This window comes from Ambystoma mexicanum, chromosome 2q (assembly GCF_040938575.1).
Source record: "Ambystoma mexicanum isolate Mex_15411 chromosome 2q, UKY_AmexF1_1, whole genome shotgun sequence".
Lineage (NCBI taxonomy): Eukaryota > Metazoa > Chordata > Amphibia > Caudata > Ambystomatidae > Ambystoma > Ambystoma mexicanum.
Window position 1 is genome coordinate 1310008498 of NC_090924.1, and position 22763 is coordinate 1310031260.

At 48.2% G+C, this 22763-nt stretch overlaps 1 protein-coding gene across 1 annotated transcript in view; it reads left to right on the forward strand.

The window, feature by feature from the left end:
- OXSM (3-oxoacyl-ACP synthase, mitochondrial) overlaps positions 1 to 22763 on the forward strand; it is a 128792-nt gene that overhangs the window by 42695 nt on the left and 63334 nt on the right. The window contains exon 2 of the mRNA XM_069648770.1: positions 16098 to 17095. Within this exon, the coding sequence (XP_069504871.1) occupies positions 16098 to 17095 (998 nt within the window). The remainder of the gene's footprint in view (positions 1 to 16097; positions 17096 to 22763) is intronic.

The window sequence follows — 22763 nt, forward strand, 5'->3', positions numbered from 1 at the left end:
AAGTTGTTTTCTGGGATGAATGACTTGATTTTCCACAGTATAGAAGTTGGTGCCGATCGGCTTGTCTTCCTTGCTATATGCTGTTTGAAGGAGAGGTGCCCGTTGATGTCGATCCCAAGGAATTTGGCTCAGGTGGCCAGCTGGGATGTGAAGCCCTCAATGTTCGTAGCAGAGAGTTAGTTCTGGATGTCAGGGCTTTTGGTGGAGTTGGTCAGCAGTTGGGATACAGCCTTGGAGTGGTTGAGAATCAGGTAAGCACTGGATATCCATGACTGTCTCAATGTGATGCAGGCCTTGAGCCTGAAGATGTATTTGATGGAGAATATCTTGAGGTAGAGCTGTGTGTAATCTGCATATTGGTGGATGTAGTGTGGCACGAGGAGGGTTCCAAAGTGTTTCACGTAAAGATTGACGATCACGGGAGAGAGGATGGATCCTTGAGGGACTCCACAGGTAATAGAGTCGTGATGTGGAGCAATCAATTATTACGAACTGGTGGCGATTGGCAAGGTTGCATTTGAACCAGCTGAGGATGATCTGGTTGATCCACATACAACATTGCAGATTGTCTTTGGGTGTCTGGTGGCCTACTGTGTTGAATGCTGCTGATAAGTCAAGGATAACCAGAGGCAAGGATGGCCATCATCGTGGATTTTAAGTGCATCAATCACCTTAATGGTAGGAATTTCTGTGCTGCATCTTGATCTGAAGACCGATTAGTCGGACTGAAGGAGGTTGTTCGCTTCGATGTGTTAGAGGAGTTGCGTAGCTACTTCTTTCTCAAGGATATTACCTAGGCCGTCATGATCCAGTGTTAATTTCTTGAAAAGCGGGAGGATTTGTCCGGTCTTGAGGGGAAGGTGCCTTGAATTGGGGAGTGGTTGATGATTGCCAGGTAAGGGAGGATAGCTCCAGTCAGAAGGACTTTGAGTATGGAGTGTGAGAACCCTAAGGGCGTTCTCACATCTACTCCCCTTGGATCCTCTGCACAGGTGGCCAGGGAAAGGCCATCACTTTTGGATCCTGCCCCTGCAGGTGGAGATGCGAGGGAAAATCACTTGGGTGGAGGGTCCTTGAGGATTGAGAATGAGATGTTCTCAGACAAGACCCGGTATTCAGCATTTCCCTTCCAGGATTAGTCCTCTATTTCAGTGGCAGTTATGGGATATATTTACCCATGTCCCATGGGCCTAGAAAATGGGGTAAGATCTCACCAGTCCAGACGCACCAGAAAGAGGGTGAAAAGGATTAGGGGTCAGATGGGTGAAACTTGGTATCCCCGCTCTCCCTATTGACGACCAACCTAACCCTCCCCAGACCTCTATGGGTTATTGTAAGTCCGCTCCCCTCATTTCCCCTATTGTGACACTTAACAGTACTGAGACGCAAAGAAGCCGCTAAGAGTAAGGAATACTGTACCATTTCCCCACTTTGGTACCGGCAGAAAGAAGATGCCTGCAAGGTGTTGTGAAGGTCAGGCATGTCCCCTTAATCATGGTCAGGCAAATCTAATTGAGAAAGCACACCTGCAACCTTTTAGAGGGTGCGTTGCATGTGTATACAAGGAGGAGGGAAAAGCAACACAGGAGCAGCAGGGAGGCTTGTGTGATCAACAGAGAACCTTGTTGGAAGAGGGGCGAGCCACTGAAGGGAACTGCTGTGGGATGGTCTGTTGTGTGCAGCACGCCCAGACGCTCGGGACTGCAAGGAGAAATGGTCTTATAAAGCGTGGCGTGGGAGCTGAGGCTCCGTGGAGCGGACTGAAGGTAGAGAAAGGAGCCATGTGGAGAGGCTGTCCATTTCACTTTCATCAGAAGTGCTTGTTCCACTGTGTCAATGAGCCGACAGAGGAGTGCCGCAGGGGCTGGACCCCTGACAGCAGAAGCAGGTGTGTGTGTGTTTAGCGCTGCTGGGAGAGCTGTTACAGAGACTGCTATGTTTCTACCAGATACGAAACCTGGTGCGCAAATGATTGAACATTGCCATTGTTACAGAATACTTTGTGTCTCAGAAGAGAGCGTTTTCGAAGGTCTCTGGTGTAAAGTCAATTCAATTGTTGAATGTGGCAGAGAAAGGAAAACTTTGTATCAGAGTGGTCACGTGTCTTAAGAAGAAAGTTTTTGAAAGTCTCTGAGCGCTGGGCATTTCAATTAAAGTGAAACAAACCAATATTAAACAGTGGGCTGAATGAAACTGATCTTTAAGCCAAAGCAATACCTAATAAATATCGAACTGTCTAAAAACATAACCATTAAAGCAAAACTAATGCTAGTTGAATTTCGAAGTGAAGGGAACTTTAGAATTAAGCAAAATTAGTGCATGCTGAATGTCAAAGTGAATGGAACTTTAAAATGTAAACAAAACCATTATATGTTGAATTCTGAATTTAATGGAACTTCAGAACTTAAGGAAGATTGAATTAACAGAACTTTACAAAGGAGCAGAAGAAAGATACAGTGAATATCAAATTAAACTGAAATCATCAAAAGCATGAATGTATGTTGAAGTTAATCTTATTACATGAAGAACGGAATTAAAGTTTATTGGCCAAGCAAATGGAGAAAGTAGCCAAGAGGCCTACCTGTTTGTGATAATCAGATGAAAGACTTGGGGAAGGGAACCCTAAGACTTGAGGAGCTACATTTGATGTCTCAAGACCCTTTTGTGTTTGAATTGTGTTGCCTGAAACTTGGGGAAGGCAGCTGTATAACCGTGAACTTAAGAAAGGTAACCTTGAGACTTTTTCTGGAACTGGGTTACACTTGGGGAAGGGAGCTGAAAGAAAGCTGCGAGCTGGAAGAAGCTCAGAATGTTAATTTTGAACGCTTTTGGTTGCTGATATTCCTACACATTGTTTAGCTTTATAGCTTTAGTTGTGAGGGCAAGGATAGGTTTTGGACACAGACAGATTCTTAAGTTGAACTCTTGGACTCATACACACCATAGTTTCGTTCAGGTAGGGAAATCCCTTCGTAGCATAAAGTTAGGCCTTCTACCATCCTGACATTTACTTTAATAAAAGAGTTTGTTTTGAACTTTGAATCTGCTGTCTGTATCTTGCTTCATGATGTCTTCACAGGAGACAGAAAGGATGTCCGCATATGGGATGCAAGGCTAGCCATGGGGTTGTCCATAGTGAATGTCTTTAAAGTTGTTCAGGTAGTTGTAGTTTTGTGAGATGGGATGTGTAGTGTCCTGCCAGCTGTGGCGTTGGTGTCTATGTTTTGCTGCATCATGCTGATCTTGTTGAAGAGTTGATGGCAGTGGATTTTCTGATGGAGTGCGATATGTGTGGGTCATGCAATGGGTTGATTCAGTACTTGACGGCTTTTAAGAGGGCTCTGCTTTTATTTTTGGCCTTAGCTATGGTGTTTTAACAGCAGTTTGCCTTAACATTTATGTCATTTGTCTGTGTGTAACACAGAGTTCCTTGTGGGATGTTAGGTCGGATGCACTGCAGGATTTTATCAAGTCTGCAGTGCAGGATTTTATCAAGTCTTTTCTTGTTTTCTGATGGTTTGTTTTTTGAAGTTTTTCATGAGTGTACTATGGATGCAGAAGTTTTAGGCTTGAGGGTGCGTTGTTTCACTGGGGCATGGCGTTTGATGTTGCTTGTGAGGGTGGTGTGTTGAGTTCTTGGAAATCGAGTAGCAGTCCTGGTTCACCAGAAGTAGCTCAGTCCATGGGAGGTGGAAGTTTGGTTAGGGCTTCTGTAAGAGCCTCTACAGGAACGTTCTTGAATGATCTGAAGGCATGTTTGCTGGGTTTCTGGTGCATTTGCTTGACTGGTGTAGTGTGCCTAATATCAAAGGAGATTGCCAGATGGTCTGAGCAGCCAAGCTGGATTGGAGAACTGCTATCAAGGGTGGGCAAGGCGATGATGAGGTTAGGGATATTACCTTTCCTCTGAGTTGGGTTTTATTGTTGAGTAGGCAGTAGAGATCTTCCTTCATTTACTTTGTTGCCAGGGATGTGGAAGTCGCTGAGGAAGATTAGGTCAACATGCGTGAGAGACATGGTGGTGACCAAGTTCAGGAAGTCTTCCATAAAGGAGGCATTGGGCATGGGTGATCTGTAGAAGAGGTGAAAAGGTACTCTGTGTGTTGGGGAGAGTGGGGAGTAGCAGGAAAGGTTTTCAAAAGAGCCAATGATGATGATGCCCAGTTGGGTTCATGGCCATGATGCCTTGTGAATGATAGCAAGTCCTCAGTCGATCTTGTTTGGATGATCTTGTAGAATTCAGTGACTATTTTGGACTAGAACATCTAGGGTGTGGTTGTAGGTGAATATCATCTAGGTCTCAATAATAAACCACACATGACTGAATGTGATCGAATAGCAACCCAAACAGCAATAGTACACAGCTCCAAAATAAAACCATGTCAATCGAGGTTCTATAAATATATGAACACTTTATTTAACAAATCGATTGTACAAATAGCTATTAAAACACTAGAAAAACCCAAACCTGCACACTAAACACAAACCCGTAGATTCACTCTGGATACCATGTCTATGGGAGAAAAGCAATATATGCAACAATGGTTCAAAAAGGATAAGTTGTTGAAGAAAACCTGGGGTGGATACAATAAAATCCCATGGAAATGTCCTGAACCTTTTTAAACTGTATCATGTAAGCATTTAGCTTGTGACAACAACGGGAAGATGTGGTGTCAGGGGAGAATTTCTCAGTGTTAGCAGAGCCTCCACCAGCATCAAATAGTTAAGATAAAGCCAGATGGAGTTCGTCCAGGCTGAGATGTCATTCATGCTTTGTGACTGTATGGTGAAACCGATTTCAGTTTAGATGTTACTGCTGTAGGGTAGTAAAACAAAGAAATATGTTTTAACTTCAAAAATAACAGTTCCATTACTTTTTAAACTATTTCCAGCATTCTGGAGCTGTTAACAGTACAGTAAAAAATAAAAGTAGTGCAGGGTTTGAAAATTAAGATCTGATGAGCATGAGCTAAAACCTGCTCCTGGGCGTCGGGCATCGTCGAGTAGGCAGGAGCTACCACTGGGAATCCAGGAGCAAGTACCCAGACACTGCAAATCTAGCTTCCACATGAGATGCACATTTGAACTTTTCCTCTTGTAATATTCGCTGTGTTTAAATGTGTACTAGATGTGTCCTAAATCGTCTTAGCTTTCTTAAATACTCCAATTTAATGTCACATATGCTTGTTTGTAAGCCGCCAATTTCCTGGGGAGCCAAAAGTGGCTCTGGTAGCTGTTGCTTTCAAGCTAACGAGGCTCTCCTAGTCCAGAAGCAGGAGCTAAATGGCTCCCAGCTCCACTCAATTTCGAAACCTGTAGTGGCACTCTGCTCCTGATAGCTTCTGCTCATGCACGCCGCCGTGTGCAACATAAATAAATAAAGAAATAAAGAAAGAAAGCCCAAACCGAGAGGACATCTCTGAGTGAGTCCTTCGGGGTCTGGGCCTTACGGAAGGCGCTGGGGGGTCCCGACAAACCCCCAACAGTGGCGACGAGTGGATGGAAACAATGCATGGGCCCGGCGGTGACTTGACCGGTAATTTTTTTATTATTGCAGCAAGGTCGTCTTGAGACTTCGATCCGGCCCACAGGCCGTGCGTTACCCACGCGGCTGGCGGCCATTTTGTGAATCAGGCCGTGAAACTTCTCTGAGCTCCGGTTTGAGCGGCGAAGGGCATCCAGGCCTAATTTTTGCAATCCTGTCAGCAGGCAGTGATACCTGCATGTAAGGATGCCCAGTTGGTGATTTTATATTTTCCTGGGTCTCCTACGTTGAATGCTAGCAAGAAGGAGGGCTACAATGGCTGGGCCTGCATGCCCACATTTCTTTCTTGTCCTAATTTTTGGAGCAGCTGGAAGCTGAGGCTTCTCTTCATCTTCTTCATCATCAGACTGGTGGCCCCACTGATCTTTCATCCTCTTCATCATCACAGAGGTGTGGTGCAGCAGATGTTTCTCCAATGGTGCAGGCTGGAGGTATTTGGACTTGGTGTTTGAGTTGCGGCCCCTGTCTTCCAGGCTGGGTGTGCCTGTGCGCTCGAACTGATGAATGATACTGAGGACCAGGACGGAGCGGCGGTGCAGCAGCCTCCACGTGTGCCAGCAGCTTCTCAAGGTTTTCTGCCTCCAGTGCAGCCGGCACAGCAGCCTCCAGGTGGTCAGGCATGTCTTCAGGGTCCTCTACTTCCGGCACAGCCTGTGGCAGCACCTGTTGTTCAGCAGATTCCCCCTGCTATGGCTCAGGTACGTGCACAGGCGGCTCTGCAGCCCATCCCGGAGTTTGATGTATCGGGCCCACCTTCCAGTTTGGGGCCCAGATGGAGGAGGTGGGTGGACCGCCTGGACATGTACTTTCGGGCTCCCCAGGTGGTGGATGATGACACCCGGCTGGCAACTATGCTGTACTCGGCAGGTCCATCTGTCCAAGAGACTTTTGAATCGCTTCCGCCAGGGGATGGATCCTACGATCAGACGAAGGCCGCTTTGCAGGCCTACTTTCTGCCTCTCGCCAATGCGGATTATGAACATTTTGTCATGCTCTCTGCCAAACAGAAAGACGATGAGACTGTGGACACTTTCTATGGGCGCCTAAGGCGTCTCTCGCTGGCCTGTGCTTGGGGTGATGCTGAGGACATGATCAGGACAATGCTTATCCAGGCTTGTTTATCAGGCAAATTAAGGCGCCAGGTGTTAAGGGAGCCTGGAATCACGCTTCAGCGCATCCTTGAACTGGGGAGGTGCCATGAGGTGTCGGAGGCAAGGGCAGCTAGAATGGAGGCCGGGTCGCGCCCCATCAAGACCGAAGAGGTATGTGCGATGTGGTGAGGTGGCAGGGGCACCCGAAGACCTGGCAGCAGTCCCCGGAATCGAGCTGGGAGGGCAGGAGAAATCTGCCAAAAATGTGGGTATTACCTGCCCCACCCAGCTGAATGCCCTGCGGCTGGAAAGACCTGTGGACGGTGTGGGCTAATGGATCATTTCTCGAGGGTATGCAAAGCAGCAATGCTGGTGCTGGTACCGAGGGGCCCGGGGCGGTCCAGTCTCAATCGGCAGGGTCGACCATCCAACGTCGCTCAGGTGGATCAGACTGAGGAGGATGTCCAGGTGGAGGAAGCGGAACAGGAGGAGGAAGAGAACATCTTCTTTGTCTAGAGTGTGGGGATCCTGAGAAGTAAGAAGAGGAGACAGCCAAGGTGCGTGGTCGAGGTGAATCGATCTCCAGTCCCGGTGCTCGTGGACACTGGGGCGTCGGTGAATGTAATGGCCCATGTACACTATGATTGGTAGTATATATAAAAGAAGGTGTAAAGCATCACACACAATATATCCACAGGAATTGCACCTACACGAAAAATCCGTGTATTGCCTACTTTACTTCGTAAAACATGTCTTTATTTGATTATAACACTCTTAAAATGATCATATTACATAAAATTCATAATCCAACACACAAGATATAAAACATATAAAAAGACTAAACTTCACAACACACATGACGATCCCAAAAATCGGGTTAATTCAGCTAATTTTTACATTAGCTCCGTGTGGAACTCCACACTGAAGAAATTTCTTTTTTATATCGGTATTATTAGTGCTTTCTCAATAACCCAACTTGTACAAGTTTCTGTCCTAAGAGCACATATTAATGTGGGACATTCATCAGGGGTAAAAATGATATGTGTTTGTATCTCAACGGTGATGGTATTTCCTTCCTGTCACTTTCTTGTAGCCCTGGAATTTGCTAAAAAATTGACACCTGTGGAATAAAAACAACGTATATTACTAAATTTGTATAGATGTTTTGTGTCTTATTAAATAGACTACAGACATCATCACCCTGATCCAAAAAAGGGCTGTTCGGTATATATCTTTGTTTACATACCTTCTAAATAGTGGTGATAACTTCCACAACACTTCACAAAATCTTAAATTTTGGTAACAAACGACTTCCAAATGATTATAGAATGTCGCTCACAAACTTCCTCTCGAGTTCTATAAAAAGAAACACACACATAGGATACATAATCTCATTTTTAACTAAAGTGAGGACTATATCTGGCCTGATATCTTTCAGCACCCAAGCCTTACTTACAGCACTTTCATATAAACCAGGATTCCAGATTAGAATAGGCCTCCAACTTGATAGATGGTAGGTTGAGGCGGCAAGGACAAATCTCCCTATGGAATCAAAACAATGGGTTTATGGTCTTAAAATCAAAGGATTCCACTTCCTACCTAATGTAATAACCACTTGTAACTGGACACTTTATTTCAAAATCCCATTATGTAAGGGTACTTCAAAAAGGAGAATAGATATTCCCCCAGACCCTTAAGACTCTAGGGTTACGGCAAATAATTAAATTCGAGATTATCTTACAGCTAGAGTACTGCAAAAGTTAATTGTATATCTAAGCTACAAGCCAGTATATATACTACCTCTTACCTTAACAAACCGGATATGGCCACTAAACAGGTTCCAGGTATGTCTGTACCAATAGCACAAAAGCCAAGGCGCTTTTTGAATCATTCGTGTGACATAGTCACATTACACGGGACGTGATGACGTCACGCGTAGAGAAATCGCGTGATGACGTCATCACGTGTCGCGTAGCGTCCAAAATTCGCGTACGACAGCGTCTATGGAACCAAACACCAGAGGCATACGAGGGGGGCGTGCTGAAGCTCACTCCAAAGCTGCTGGGATGTGTAGTAAAAAAGAAGAAATGGGTCATGCAGCAGGGAAGAGGAAATCTCGCTCACCATGACCCAAAAAGTCCATGGAAATTAACAGAGTATTATCATGGTAAGCTAAGACTCAGTTTGTAAAAATAAGCAAGATAAGCAAAATAGCCCAATGAGCAAATTAAGCACAAACAGAAAATTAGCCATAAATTTTTCAAAGATACAGTCTCAACATCTCTTTAAACCCCCGTGTCGGCAGTGTACGATCAAGTTAATAGAAAATGGCAGAAAATAGCCATAACTTTTTCAAAGGTGCAGCCTAAACATCTCTTACACCCCTTATTTCAAATCTAATAATGGTGGAAAACATGCATTGTTTAACACAGTGGTGATGTTACTACAATCTTTGATCAAATTTTAAATCATCAATGTGAGGATCAGGAAACTTAGAACATATACTCATGGGGACCTCCTTCCACCAATACATCTATATGTACAATTGTGAATAGAGACTAATAACAAGAATGACTGTATAAAGACGGTGTCCATTATGCATTATGCCACTCTATGTTTTCGTTTAAACCCTGAATATGGCTCTTAGTTTGGAAAATTAGTTTTTGCTCCAGACTTAAAAGCTTCTTGTTGATCAAATCTTGTGTTTTGCCTTTTATATGTTTCAAAATTGTCCAATTAAAGTCTGTACTTTTATGATTTTTTTCCAAAAAATGCTTGACGAGTGGTGCTTGTTCTACCTTATTCTTAATGCAACTCTTATGCTCAGTCATTCTTAGTTTACATTTCCGATTAGTTTTACCAATATAGATGTATTGACACGGGCATTTAATAACATATACAACATTCTCTGTATTACAGTTTGTATGCTCAGTGATATTCCATTCTTTTTTAAGACCTAAATCTACTTGGGTTGTTTTAGTTGTCTGTGCACACATACTGCAATTGCCGCATGGATGATGTCCTACTACTGGAGGTAAATCCCACAGTCTTCTCTGTTGGGTTTCTCTGTTTCTATTGTTTCCAATATCGTTCCTCATCACTAAATTACATATCGTGGTGCTTTTCTTGAACGCCACTAGTGGTTTCACACTTTCCTTTGACATCACCTTCTTCCAATTTTTGTTAATGATGCCTTTGATCTTATAGGATAGATTACTGAAGGTATTTACAAACACTAATGGACTCTCCTTACGTGTCCTATTCTGGTGTAATTGGTGGTCAAATAGGGCTTCTCTGTTGTTGTTGAATGCTCTCTTTGCTGCATCTTTAACTAGACGTTTAGGGTATCCTCGATTTGTCAGTTTTGTGATCAATTTATTGGCACCTTCCTCATATGACTCTCTCGTACTACTGTTTCTCTTAATACGAAGAAATTGACCAAAAGGTAAATTATTCTTCACATGTTGGGCATGGTGACTAGAAAAATGAAGGAGTGCATTTCTATCTGTTTCTTTGTTATAAGGTTTTATCAATAGGGTACCCTGATGGTGGTATATCGAGATGTCTAGAAAATTAATCATGTCATTACTCATATTCATAGTAAATTTAAGGTACCTATTTTGTATGTTGAGCCATTTGTTGAATTCATTGGCCTCTTCTACACTACCCTTCCAAATAACGAAGATGTCATCTATATACCGCAGCCAACACACTATGTTGTCTTGAAATGGGTTAAGACTGCGATATATGATGGTTTCTTCAAACATATTGACGTATAAATTTGCTAAATTAGGTGCCATGGCTGCACCCATGGCCGTCCCTTCAATTTGGACGTACAATTGTCCCATAAATTGAAAAAAGTTATTCGTAAGAGCTGTCTCTGTACACCATTTATAAAGGAATTGGAGACTGGGTGGTCATCTTCTCTTTTGAGGAGGGTTTCTTCTACAACCTCAAGGGTTGCCTGTTGGGGTATGTTGGTATATAAAGCCTGTATGTCCAGACATAATAATAAATTAATATCTGGATCAAACTGGCTACCCTCAATTCTCATTATAGCATCAGTGGTATCTTTTACATAGCTTCTCATGCTGGGTATGAACGGGCGGAGATAGCAATCTACGTATTTAGACAACGGTTCCAACAGCGAATCAATACCAGAGACTATAGGTCTTCCGGGGGGGTTTCTTAAGTTTTTATGGATCTTGGGGAGTATGTAGAAGATTGGAATTCTACCATTCTCTCTCACAAGATATTCTCCTTCTTGTTTGCTAATGAGTTTTAAGTCCACTGCTTTGGTCACTTTATCTCTAATGTTCATAAGTAATTCATTGCTGGGATCCTTATCTATTTTTTTGTAATGATTGGTATTAGATAATAGATTCAAACATTCTTCCACATATTGGGTTCTATCCAAAACTACTATTGCACCACCTTTGTCAGCTTGTCGAATGATGATATTAGTATTGGACCCTAAAGATTTTAAAGTACTCTGTTCATTTTTACTAAGGTTGAAATGTCTGGGAATGCCCATAGATTCAAGCGCTCTTAAATCTTCCAATACCTTCTTTTCAAATACAATAGATTCAGGGGAATAAGAAGACGGAGGGGCACAGAACATAAAAGGGTTTCTGAGGCCACTACAATTCTTTGAACCATTGAGGGAGTTATTTTCAAAAAATTCTTTAAGGTGGACTTTTCTCATGAATTGTTGAAACTCCACTCTAAACTCAAAAGGATTGTGATGTTTAGATATCACATAATTAAGACCTTTATTCAGTACACATTTTTCATGTTCAGTTAGAATAGCAGCGGAGAGATTGACTACCAGCCCCTGTGACTCCGGGTCTGCATCCGGTCTGGGGCACATTGTCTTTGTCCGTTGCCTCTTTCTAAAAAAGGCTGTCGTTGATCATTTCTACCTTGATTGTTACCCCTTGTACCTCTTCCTCTGTTAGATCTATTCTCGCTTTCCTTACTGTTACCACTCGATCCTGTTCTACTATACTCATCATTATCATCAGATCCTGCACTCGAACTGTATGAAGTATTCCTAAAACGCACTCTGCGATTTAGCTGTTGATTGGCATTACGCCCAGGTTTTGGGTCTCCAAACTTATAGTCTTTATTGGTATAAATGAAAGCTTTCTCATGTGAGAAATTCTGTACATCTTTCTTCATACGTTTCACTCGTTCTGTAATTGTTTCCGTTTTAAAATCCTGCATTTCTTGGTACACTATGATGCCATGGCCCGCATCTTTGCCTTCGGTGGTGTTGACCCCATCCCACTGGACGGTGTGTTCGTGGCAAAGGTAGAACATGAGGGCTCCCAAATCACAGCACGATTCTACGTGACACTGGTGAGCACCAATACGTTGTTAAGTTGTGCTGCAGCAGAGGACCTCGGCATCGTCAGCTTCGCATACTCTGTCTATTTAGAGGACATTAATGACTTGCTCGAGAAGTATGCCGCACTGTTCAAGGGAATCGGGCAGATGGCCGGTGACCCAGCGAGGTTACACTTTGATGAGTCAGTGCAGCCCATTGACCTGAAACCTCGAAGGGTACCGTCGCACCTCCGTGAACTTGTCGACAAGGAGCTGGACAATTTGGTCAATCTTGACATTATAGAAAAGGTTGAGGGCCCGACGCCCTGGTTGTCCCCGATAGTGGTGGCACGGAAACCTAAACAACCTGATGCTGTTAGAATCTGCGTTGACATGAGGCTCCCGAACAAGGCCATTAAGAGAGAGAGACACCTCACCCCGACGATCGATGACATCATTGCGGAGGTACAGGGCGTTAGTTTCTTTTCGAAACTGGACCTCCGAGCGGGCTATCACCAGGTTGTCCTCCACCCCGAGTCGAGGTACATTACCACCTTCACGACACACCGAGGGCTATACCGCTAATAAAGAGCTTTGGTGTGTCCTCGGCGGCGGAGGTGTTCCAGAACATTAGTCGGGGCGCACTGGCTGATCTACAGGGCGTTTTGAACATAAGCGACGACATCCTGGTGTTTGCAAGAACGGAGGTAGACCATCTGAGGCGGTTGGCGAAGAGTTTCGGAAGACTACAATCCTTGGGACTCACCCTCCACAAAGAGAAGTGTGAATTTCTCCGACCATCGATAGAATTCTTTGGTTTTGTATTCAAGGATGGGGGGGTGTCTCCTGATCCCCAGAAGGTGCAGGACATAAAGAAGGCGCAGCCTCCGGAGTCCGTGTCTGAGGTGCAAAGTTTTCTGGGCATGGTTACATACTGTGGACGTTTCATTAAAAATCTGGCCTCCAGATCGGAACCGCTCAGGGCACTGACCAGGAAGGATGTCATCTGGAACTGGGGCCCGCTAGAACAGGCGGCTTTTGATGACATAAAGGGTGCCGTGGCAGCTGAAGACACCATGTTGTTTTTCGATCTGGCGTTACCATCAGAGATCATCGTTGACGCCAGTCCGTTCGGCCTGGGCGCTGTGCTAACACAGATTGACGGTGGTGGGGGTGTCCGCCCGGTGGCGTATGCCAGCAAGGCCCTGTCCGATGCGGAGCAGCGGTACTCGCAGATCGAGCAAGGCGCTGGCAGTACTATGGGGATGCCGGCACTTCCGGCTCTATGTCCTTGGACGCCCGGTGACGGTGGTGACAGACCACAAGCCGCTGCTTCCCATCCTAGCAAGGTCGTCATCCAAGCCACCGGCACACATTGAGAGGTGGATGCTCGCCCTTTTGGAATACGGAGTTACCTTGGTATACTGGCCTGGGGCGAACAACGCTGCAGACCATCTCTCCAGACACCCTGGGGCGTCCGCAAGTGAAGACCAAGACGCCTTTGCAGAAGAAGCAGAAGAGCACGTCCGGGTGGTGGTGGAGGCAGCCCCGCCGAATGCCATGCCTCTCCAGGAGCTGGAGGCAGCTGCAGTGCAAGATGAGTGCTTCCAAATCCTAAGACACTCGATGCAACAGGGCTCCTGGAAGTCGGTGCTGGAGGCTCTGGCCGGGCGCACTCAGGAGGCCAGGACCGGGCTTGAGCAGTTATGGAAAGTCCGGGAGGAGTTATCATTCTCAACATCAGGCCTTCTGCTCCACGGAGATCGGATTGTGGTGCCCCAGTCAAAGGTGTACGAGGTGATCGCCCTGGCACACCGTGGTCATCAGGGTGCCGCCAAGACCAAGGCACGCCTATGGCTGAAGGTGTGGTTCCCTGAGCTGGAATGCAAGGTGGATGACTTTGTGGCGGCCTGTGTTTGGTGCCAGGCGGCATCTCCCCTGCAGCGTGAACCTGCCATAGAGACAATGCCTAGGGGGACGCGCCCATGGGAAATTGTTCATGCAGACTTTGGGTCCACCACCAGGGGCACCCACTTCCTAGTTCTAGTTGACGAGTAGTCTAGGTACCCCGAGGTGGAGTTTGTGGACTCTGTGGCGTTTGAGCACGTCGTGGTGGCCGTGGAAAAGGTGTTTGCGGCCCATGGTTTCCCATGCACGCTGTGCTCGGACAACGGGGCGCCCTTCCAGAGCAAACGCTTCTCGGAGCTGATGGAGAGCTTTGGGGTGGTGCACAGGAAGATCATGCCCCTCTGGCCCCGAGCCAATGGCGAAGCAGAACGGCTCATGAGGACTCTAAATAAGACCTTTAGAATTGCTCAGGGGCAGGGGCAGTCACTCCAGAGAGCCCTGTACCAGTTTCTGAGGGTGTACCACACCACGCCACATGCATCCCCTGGAGTGGCCCCGGCTGAGGCATTTTTCAAGCGGTGTCCTCAGGGTTTGCTACCAGAGGTAGGAGAGAAAGAACCTGGGGTGATTAATGACCAACAGGTCGAGATGGCCCGGCAGCTGAGGATCGAGCAAGAGAACGTTCAGAGAGGGCTTCACCCGCAGCGGCTGGAGCCAGGCGAAGAGGTCCTCATTCGAAACAGGCATCCCCATGGAAAGCTCTCCCTACCGTATGAGCCGGAACCGTTGGATGTTGTCGCAGTCCGGGGATCCATGGTGACTGCCTCGGATGGACGGTCTGCGGTAACTCGCAATGTGAGTTTCTTCAAGAAACTGCGGGATCCAAGAACTGATCCACCTCCTGATCCAGACCCAGGAGATATCCCTGAGGACGAACGGGAAACACCCTGCCTGCCTGAGTCCCCGGCCCGGGGCATGCCCGTGGACAGATCACCCGTGCCAGAGGTGAGCAGGCGGTACCCCCAGAGGGCTGGGCTAGGGAAACCTGCTCACCTCAGCGATTACGTGTTGGGTCACCTGGCTGATTGTCCTAATGATGAGAACTGTTAAGTAAGGGGACCCGGGTGGATGTCAATAAAGGGGTGTTTTGAACATGGGGTTTCGTGAAACGTTAAGTATTCACGTTAAGTATTCATGTTGGTTTGGTTTGGTTTGCAGTGTCTAGTACTAGTATTGTTATTGTTCCCGATGACTGGGCGCGCACGCGGCGCCGTGACGTTGCACGCCGCCGCGTGCAACATAAATAAACGGGGCGTTCCCGGCCGCGTCAGAGTGACCGGGAAGCCCGAACCGAGAGGACGTCTCTGAGTGAGTCCTTCGTGGTCTGGGGCTTACGGAAGGCGCTGGGGGGTCCCGACCAACTCCCAACAACTTCGACTTCTGAACTCTGTCCTTTCCAAGAGCACAATAAATAAAAAACATGTTTTGTTGTAAAGTGTTTTGACATGCATTTTCTAGATCTTTTCAATAACGTGGTCTAAAAAGCAGCTAATTGGGATTGCAGTACACGTTCACTTGTTTGTCTTCTTTGCCTAAACATTTGAAGGAATTCATTCCTGGCCAGCTATCGCATGCACATTCACACTGGGTTTTGGTTTCATTTCCCAAATCACCTATAATTGCAATTAAGTACTGTTAATGAATGAGATATACAAAACCATATTATTCTCTTAAGCAGAATCCTCCTAACCTGTTCATTTGTGTAATGGTGCATTATGAATAAGTCAAAAATATCGATAATACCCTGTGACTAATATACCTGATGTAACAATTGGACTGTTGGTTTACTATTATTTGTAAAATCCAATAAAGAAATTTTTAAAAAAGAAAATAGTTCAAATTGCATAATAACAAAATATTGCTGCCACCTATACACCCCCCTCATTAATCGAATCTTCCCATTCGCTGATGCTATTTGGTCTCGATCTTTGATCCTAAACTGTGATTGTTGTCATGCACATATGAGGTGCCTGGGCACCTATGCCAACTACCCTTTTGAAATGCATTAAAGTGAATTTCTTTGAGTGGCAGCAAAATAAGGAAATTAACAATTATGTAATAACTAGTGGTGTGGTAAGCCAGGGACTGACCCTCCCATATGTACATCGTTGGCAGTATGAACCTTGCGCATGCCTCGGCCAGATGTTTCATGTTGAGTACCATTTAGAAACTCAAACTCATCAATTTATTTCCAGCTTGTTAAGGGTGTTTATTGTCATTTACAGGGATTGATTTTTGCGTCTGATGTCTCCACCATGTTCTGTTGCTCAAGATCGTCATTTAAAACACTGCATTTCAACCTTTGCAATCCCAAACTGCATCTGCCTGCAAGGGCTCACAGTGGCTCGCCTATGAGCAGACTCCGCAGGGTAGTTGTCACAGGGGTTGGCTTGGTGTCTCCCCTTGGTGTTGGCATTCAGATGGTGTGGAACCGCCTAATCCAAGGTGAGAGTGGGATAGTGCGGCTCGAAGGGGATGAGTATAAGACTATTCCTTGCAGAGTGGCTGCCTGTGTGCCTAGAGGAGACAGTGAAGGCCAGTTTCGGGAGGAAGACTACGTTTCAAGGTCAGAGGCGAAGTCAATGTCACTGGCCACTATCATGGCTATTGGAGCTGCAGACCTGGCTATGAAGGACTCAGGATGGATCCCCCAGTCTATGGAAGACCAATTCTCCACAGGGGTAGCTATTGGGATGGGGATGGTGCCACTTAGTGACATTGCAGAAACTGCACTACTGTTCAGAACAAAAGGTTACAACAAGGTCAGCCCGTTCTTTGTGCCCAGGATTCTAATCAACATGGCTGCTGGTCAGGTCAGCATTCGGCACAAGCTTAAAGGCCCCAACCATGCTGTGTCCACCGCATGCACTACTGGAGCCCATGCCATTGGAGATGCCTTCCGGTTTATTGCCCATGGGGATGCTAATGTGATGTTGGCCGGAGGGACAGAGGCATGCATAGACCCATTGTCCCTGGCAGGCTTTGCAAGAGCCAGAGCACTGAGTACCAACTTCAATGACAATCCGATGCTGGCCTGCCGCCCTTTCCATCCAGAGAGGGAAGGGTTTGTGATGGGCGAGGGGGCAGCGGTGCTCATACTGGAAGAGTACGAGCATGCCAAAGCCAGAGGGGCCAGGATATATGCTGAGGTCTTGGGCTATGGCCTGTCTGCTGATGCCTGCCATATAACTGCACCGAGCCCTGATGGGAATGGGGCTTACAGGTAAGAACTATGCTTATGTTTTGTTGCCAAGACTGTAAACTCTTTACTAATAAGTATCCGCTCATATTAATGGATGGTCTATGCATATTTGCTTGAAAAAAAATATCTGAATTTTGTTTGCCCGTTCTTCTGTTTTTTCTCAAGTTTGTTACCATAACACATTGTACTACACTTACTGGTCTGTCTGCCCACGTATTGTTTTCTCATCAATTCCATACACTAGTGGTTAGGCCTGTTGATTTATTTTAGTGCGTTTTGGTGTGCATAACCACAGATTGTGGTCTTGGGCCAATCATTATCTTGTATGCACATTCGTTTTTTTTGTAAAAGTTGTAGTCTTAAGAAGCTGCTGTTATGTGTGGAATGAAATATAATGACTATTAGTTAAGCTATTCTATGCCAAGTCCGATGGCGAGCATTATTCTTAACTTTTTTTATGCTACTCTTCAGCAGCCTTTCAAATCATAAAAATGTATTTTTTATTTCTTTAACACAACTCTAACACTACAAAACCTTCAACATAAGAGACTACAAATCCCCATAAGTCACTGTGTTGGGTAGTTTTGTTAATTTACATGATCCCCCAATAGTGACCCTGCTTGCCTCATATGTCATGTCCTGCCTGCGTCCCTTCTTTTGCTGATCTTCCATCAGATAAGTCCACGATTTTGGTGGTAATGTGTTAGTGATTTAAAGCGGTAGTAAAGTTCTGATTTCCAAATCAGACCAGCCATGAATAGAGAGAAAATATACTGAACTTGTTGCGTAAGTTTTATATCACATTAACATGGTAATTCATAGAATTCAGCGCACAAGTGGCGCACGCGGCTGGCGCACAGTGTGCGCGTGCGAATTTCTGCGCCAGCCGCATGCTCTAAAATCCATTTCCGCGCACAGCGTATTCATGGATTTTAGTTTCCAAAACCAGCCGTGGCGCAGAGTGGTGCAGCGACCCTGCAGCAACGCCAGTTACGCCCCCAACCCCTCCCCATGCGCCATGCACAGCGCACAAATCCTGTACATGGCGCACAGGCCCCCAACCACGAAAACGCCTGTAAAACTCCCCGCGCACCCCTCCGAATACATGTACCCCGCTGCACGGGGAGTGTCACACGCGATTGGAGCGGGTACATGTATAACAGGGGTTCGTGGGAAGTTTCACACGCGAAATGCCCTGTGCGAGTGGGGTATGTGTATTCCTGGGGTGTGCGGGAAGTTTCCCCCGCGATTGGAGAGGGGAACGTGTATTTCAGGGGTGCGTGGAAGTTTCACACTCGAAATGCCCTGTGCGCATGCATAACGGGTTTGCGGGAAGTTTCACACGCGAAATGCCCTTTGCGAGTGGGGTACGTGTATTCCTGGGGTGCGCAGGGAGTTTCACACGCGATTGGAGAGGGGAACGTGTATTTCGGGGTTGCGCGAGAGGTTTCACACGCGAAATGCCCTGTGCATGTGTATAACAGGGGTTTGCGGGAAGTTTCACACGCAAAATGCCCTGTGCGAGTGGGGTACGTGTATTCCTGGGGTGCGCGGGAAGTTTCACACGCGATTGGAGAGGGGAACGTGTATTTCGGGGATGCGTGGGAAGTTTCACACGCAAAATGCCCTGTGTGCATGTATTCCTGGGGTTCGCGGGAAGTTTCACACGCGATAGGCCCTGTGGAGTGGGGTACGTGTATTCGGTACGTTTATTCCTGGGGTGCGCGGGAAGTTTCACACGCGATAGGCCCTGTACGAGTGGGGTACGTGTATTCCTGAGGTGCGCAGGAAGTTTCACACGCGATAGGCCCTGTGGAGTGGGGTACGTGTATTCCTGGGGTGTGCGGGAAGTTTCACACGCAATTTTGCTGTCAGAGCGGGGTACGTGATTTTCGGGGGTGCTCGGGGAGTCCTACACGTGAATTGGCAGTGTGGGCCCTCCCAGGTGTTCCCTCTACACCCTCCACGGCCCCAGCAGGCAGCCCACACCACAGGGGACTACCCTGCACCCCTGGTCATGTCCGCAGACAGCCCATCCACCATGGGCATGCCCCCAGCCAAGCCACATGTCACCTTGCACTACTGATCACCAACTCATGTCCCCCAGCACCCGCACCCCCAGCAGTCAGGGGCACCTGCCAGCAGGCCCCCACTCATGTTCCCCAGCACCCCCACCCCCCAACAGTCAGGGGCACCTGCCAGCAGGCCCCCACTCATGTCCCCCAGCACCCCCACCCCCCAGCAGTCAGGGGCACCTGCCAGCAGGCCGCCACCCATGTCCCACTCATGTCCCCCAGCACTCCCACCCCCCAGCAGTCAGGGGCACCTGCCAGCAGGCCCCCACTCATGTCCCCCAGCACCCCCACCCCCCAGCAGTCAGGGGCACCTGCCAGCAGGCCCCCACTCATGTCCACCAGCACCCCCACCCCCCAGCAGTCAGGGGCACCCGCCAGCAGGCCCCCACTCATGTCCCCCAGCACCCTCAGCAGTCAGGGGCACCTGCCAGCAGGCCCCCACTCATGTCCCCTTGCACCCCCACCCCCCAGCAGTCAGGGGCACCTGCCAGCAGGCCCCCTCTCATGTCCCCCAGCACCCCCACCCCCCAGCAGACAGGGGCACCTGCCACCAGGCCCCCACTCATGTCCCCCAGCACCCCCACCCCCCAGCAGTCAGGGGCACCTGCCAGCAGGCCCCCACTCATGTCCCACTCATGTCCCCCAGCACCCCCACCCCCCGGCAGTCAGGAGCACCTGCCAGCAGGCCCCCACTCATGTCCCCCAACACCCCCACCCCCCAGCAGTCAGGAGCACCTGCCAGCAGGCCCCCACTCATGTCCCCCAACACCCCCACCCCCCAGCAGTCAGGGGCACCTGCCAGCAGGCCCCCACTCATGTCCCCCAGCACCCCCACCCCCCAGAAGTCAGGGGCACCTGCCAGCAGGCCCCCACTCATGTCCCCCAGCACCCCCACGCGGCAGCAGTCAGGGGCACCTGCCAGCAGGCCCCCACTCATGTCCCCACGCACCCACACCCCCCAGCAGTCAGGGGCACCTGCCAGCAGGCCCCCACACATGTCCCCCTGCCCCCACGTCATGACGATCCTCAATCATGGGCCTAATTGCCAGCCACATCACACCCCACGCCACCCCAGCCCAAAGACCAACCAAGTATTGCATCCACCCACATTGAAATGCCCATTGCATGATACAACCCGAGTGGCAAGTATGTAAATCAACACATGTCCGTCACACACACAATGGGTGCAAGTGAATGTGAAAACCCACATCATGACATGCATGAAATCAATGAGAGAATACCACACATCGAAGTATGAAACAAAAATGTATTGAACCCAAAATGAATGTAATGAAAAACACACAATAATGTGAAGAAGAAATAAAACGCAGCATTTCCAGAAAATAATAAAAAATATGAAATCAGAATCCAAAGAAATCCAAATGAAAATGTGTCCAAAGTCTCAGTTCAACAAAGCAAATCCAAGGGAAAAAAATACGTGAAATCCATTGCTCCATGGTGAAATGAAAAAAAATAATAATAAATCCACTGTTCAACTATGTACAAATCACCAATCCAGGGTCCATGAGCCCAACAAATGAAATGAAACCTACCTAATAAAGAACTATATACAAAAACGTGGTGCATTGTCCAATCGCCCCAAAATAAACAAAAACAGAAAGGAAACCTAACACTATCTAACTATTTACAATGGCAGCGGGCTAGTCCGACGGCTTACTTATTGATGTCCCGGGCCAGGGCATCATCGAACATCACTCAATGTCCTGGAGGCAGTCCTCTTCCATGGCCTGAGGGTTCGCAGGGACGACGACATGTTCACCTCCAACTCCCTGCGAATTGCCTCGAGGCATTCGGCCTGCCTCAGGGCCCTCGGCATGGAGTTCTCCGCCCTGACCATTGTGAGCCGTGCCTCTTCCACCCGCTGCCGCTCCGCATCTATGGCGTGGCCCAACCGCTGCCACACGGAAGGCACTTGAAATCCAGGGTCCTCCTGTCCTATGGCCGATGCCTGCCCCTCCGATGTTGAAGGCCCGGAGCAATCATTGCTCCCACCATGCTGCTGCTGCTGTGCCTGCGCCCTGTCTTTTGCTGCCTGCACGTCCTCCTCCGGCTGGGGTGCAGTTGTCGTGGTGGCCACCCCTGCCGGACGTCCGACTCCCGACTGTGGCAGGGATGTGTCCTCCACCAGCCTGGCCGCTGGGTCAGGGGCAGCTCCACAGGGTACCCAGATGACACATGGGTGGGAAGATGGCATGGAGGACGACTGGCGCGTAGGGGGTTCAGGTGAGGAGGGGGTCGCAAGAAGGTCCAGCACACGGAGGAATCCAGCACCGGTGACCCGTCCCAGTAGGTCAACGTGGGCAAAGAGGCATGCGAGACGACGTGCAGTCTCTCCACGAAAAGACTGCAGGTCACCTCGCATGCCCCGTTGACGCAACGCTATCCCACTCAGGACAGGCTCAACACGGTCCCGGATAGCCACGTCTGCAGGGAGAGGAAGGCCAGTTGTCGTGCGCTCATCCCCTCCCTGAAAACAGGTTTGGATGTAGGCTTCCCTGCTGGTGCCAGATGATGCAGTGACAGGATCAGGTACAGGATTACACACAGGCACCTCCTCGGCGGCCTGTGCTGCCTCCTGCCCCTGCACTGCACCACTAGCACCAGTGGAATCTCCACCTCCAGACCCCGTGTGTGTCCCTTCCGCGGCCTCCTCCTCCACCAAACCCCCCACCAACCTGAATGACTCCGTGCCATCTTCCTCCGTTGGACCCTGTGGGGTCTCAGCTGCCCCTTCTGCTGCCGAGGAGTCCACCTCCGACCTCTTCCCCTTGGATCTACCCTCGGCAGCTGCGGCCTGGGACGCAGCACCAGACTCCTCACACCCCGACGAGATGACAATCTGGGAGGGGAGCCGGGCCTTGCGTCTCCGGCTGGTGGTGCGATCCCTGCCGCTGTGCTCCACAGCACCCTCTTCGCCCTCTTCATCAGTTGACGCTGCAGACAGGGAGAGATAAAACACAGACATCAGGGCAGTGTACAATGGACTGATACACACATGACAGTTGCACATGAGTGGCAGTGTCAAACTTCAGACATGGCATCACACTCCACGACACACATGTCATTTCAACTCACACACATGAGCATTTCTACAGCAATATTGCACCAGGCAGCAACATCCATACACATACAACAGCATGAACAGCCGAAGGTGAGCCTGACATCACATGAAACACAGGGAGTGCATTAGACATGCACACACGCCACCACACTTACATGCATGTCTACATCTCCTCCAACTGTCGCAGTGATGCGATCGCCATACATGTCACATCTGGCATTCAGCCTTCTACATATCAGTGTCACGTGCATTTGTGTTGCATCACAGTTGCACACTTGTCAAATACACACACATGCACATGTACACAGTGCAGATACATGCAGCAGGAACCACTATCCATGTGTGACACCACAACCATGCCAACGTAAATACACAGAAATTCAAACATGTGTGCTACCACACCTGCATTTGTACAGCATGCTTACCAACACATACTCCATCGATGTGTCTCACACCTAAGAGGACTCACATGTGGCAGCCTCACGCCCCTGTTCATACACATCCCTACATGGCCCTACGAAAACATATGTGC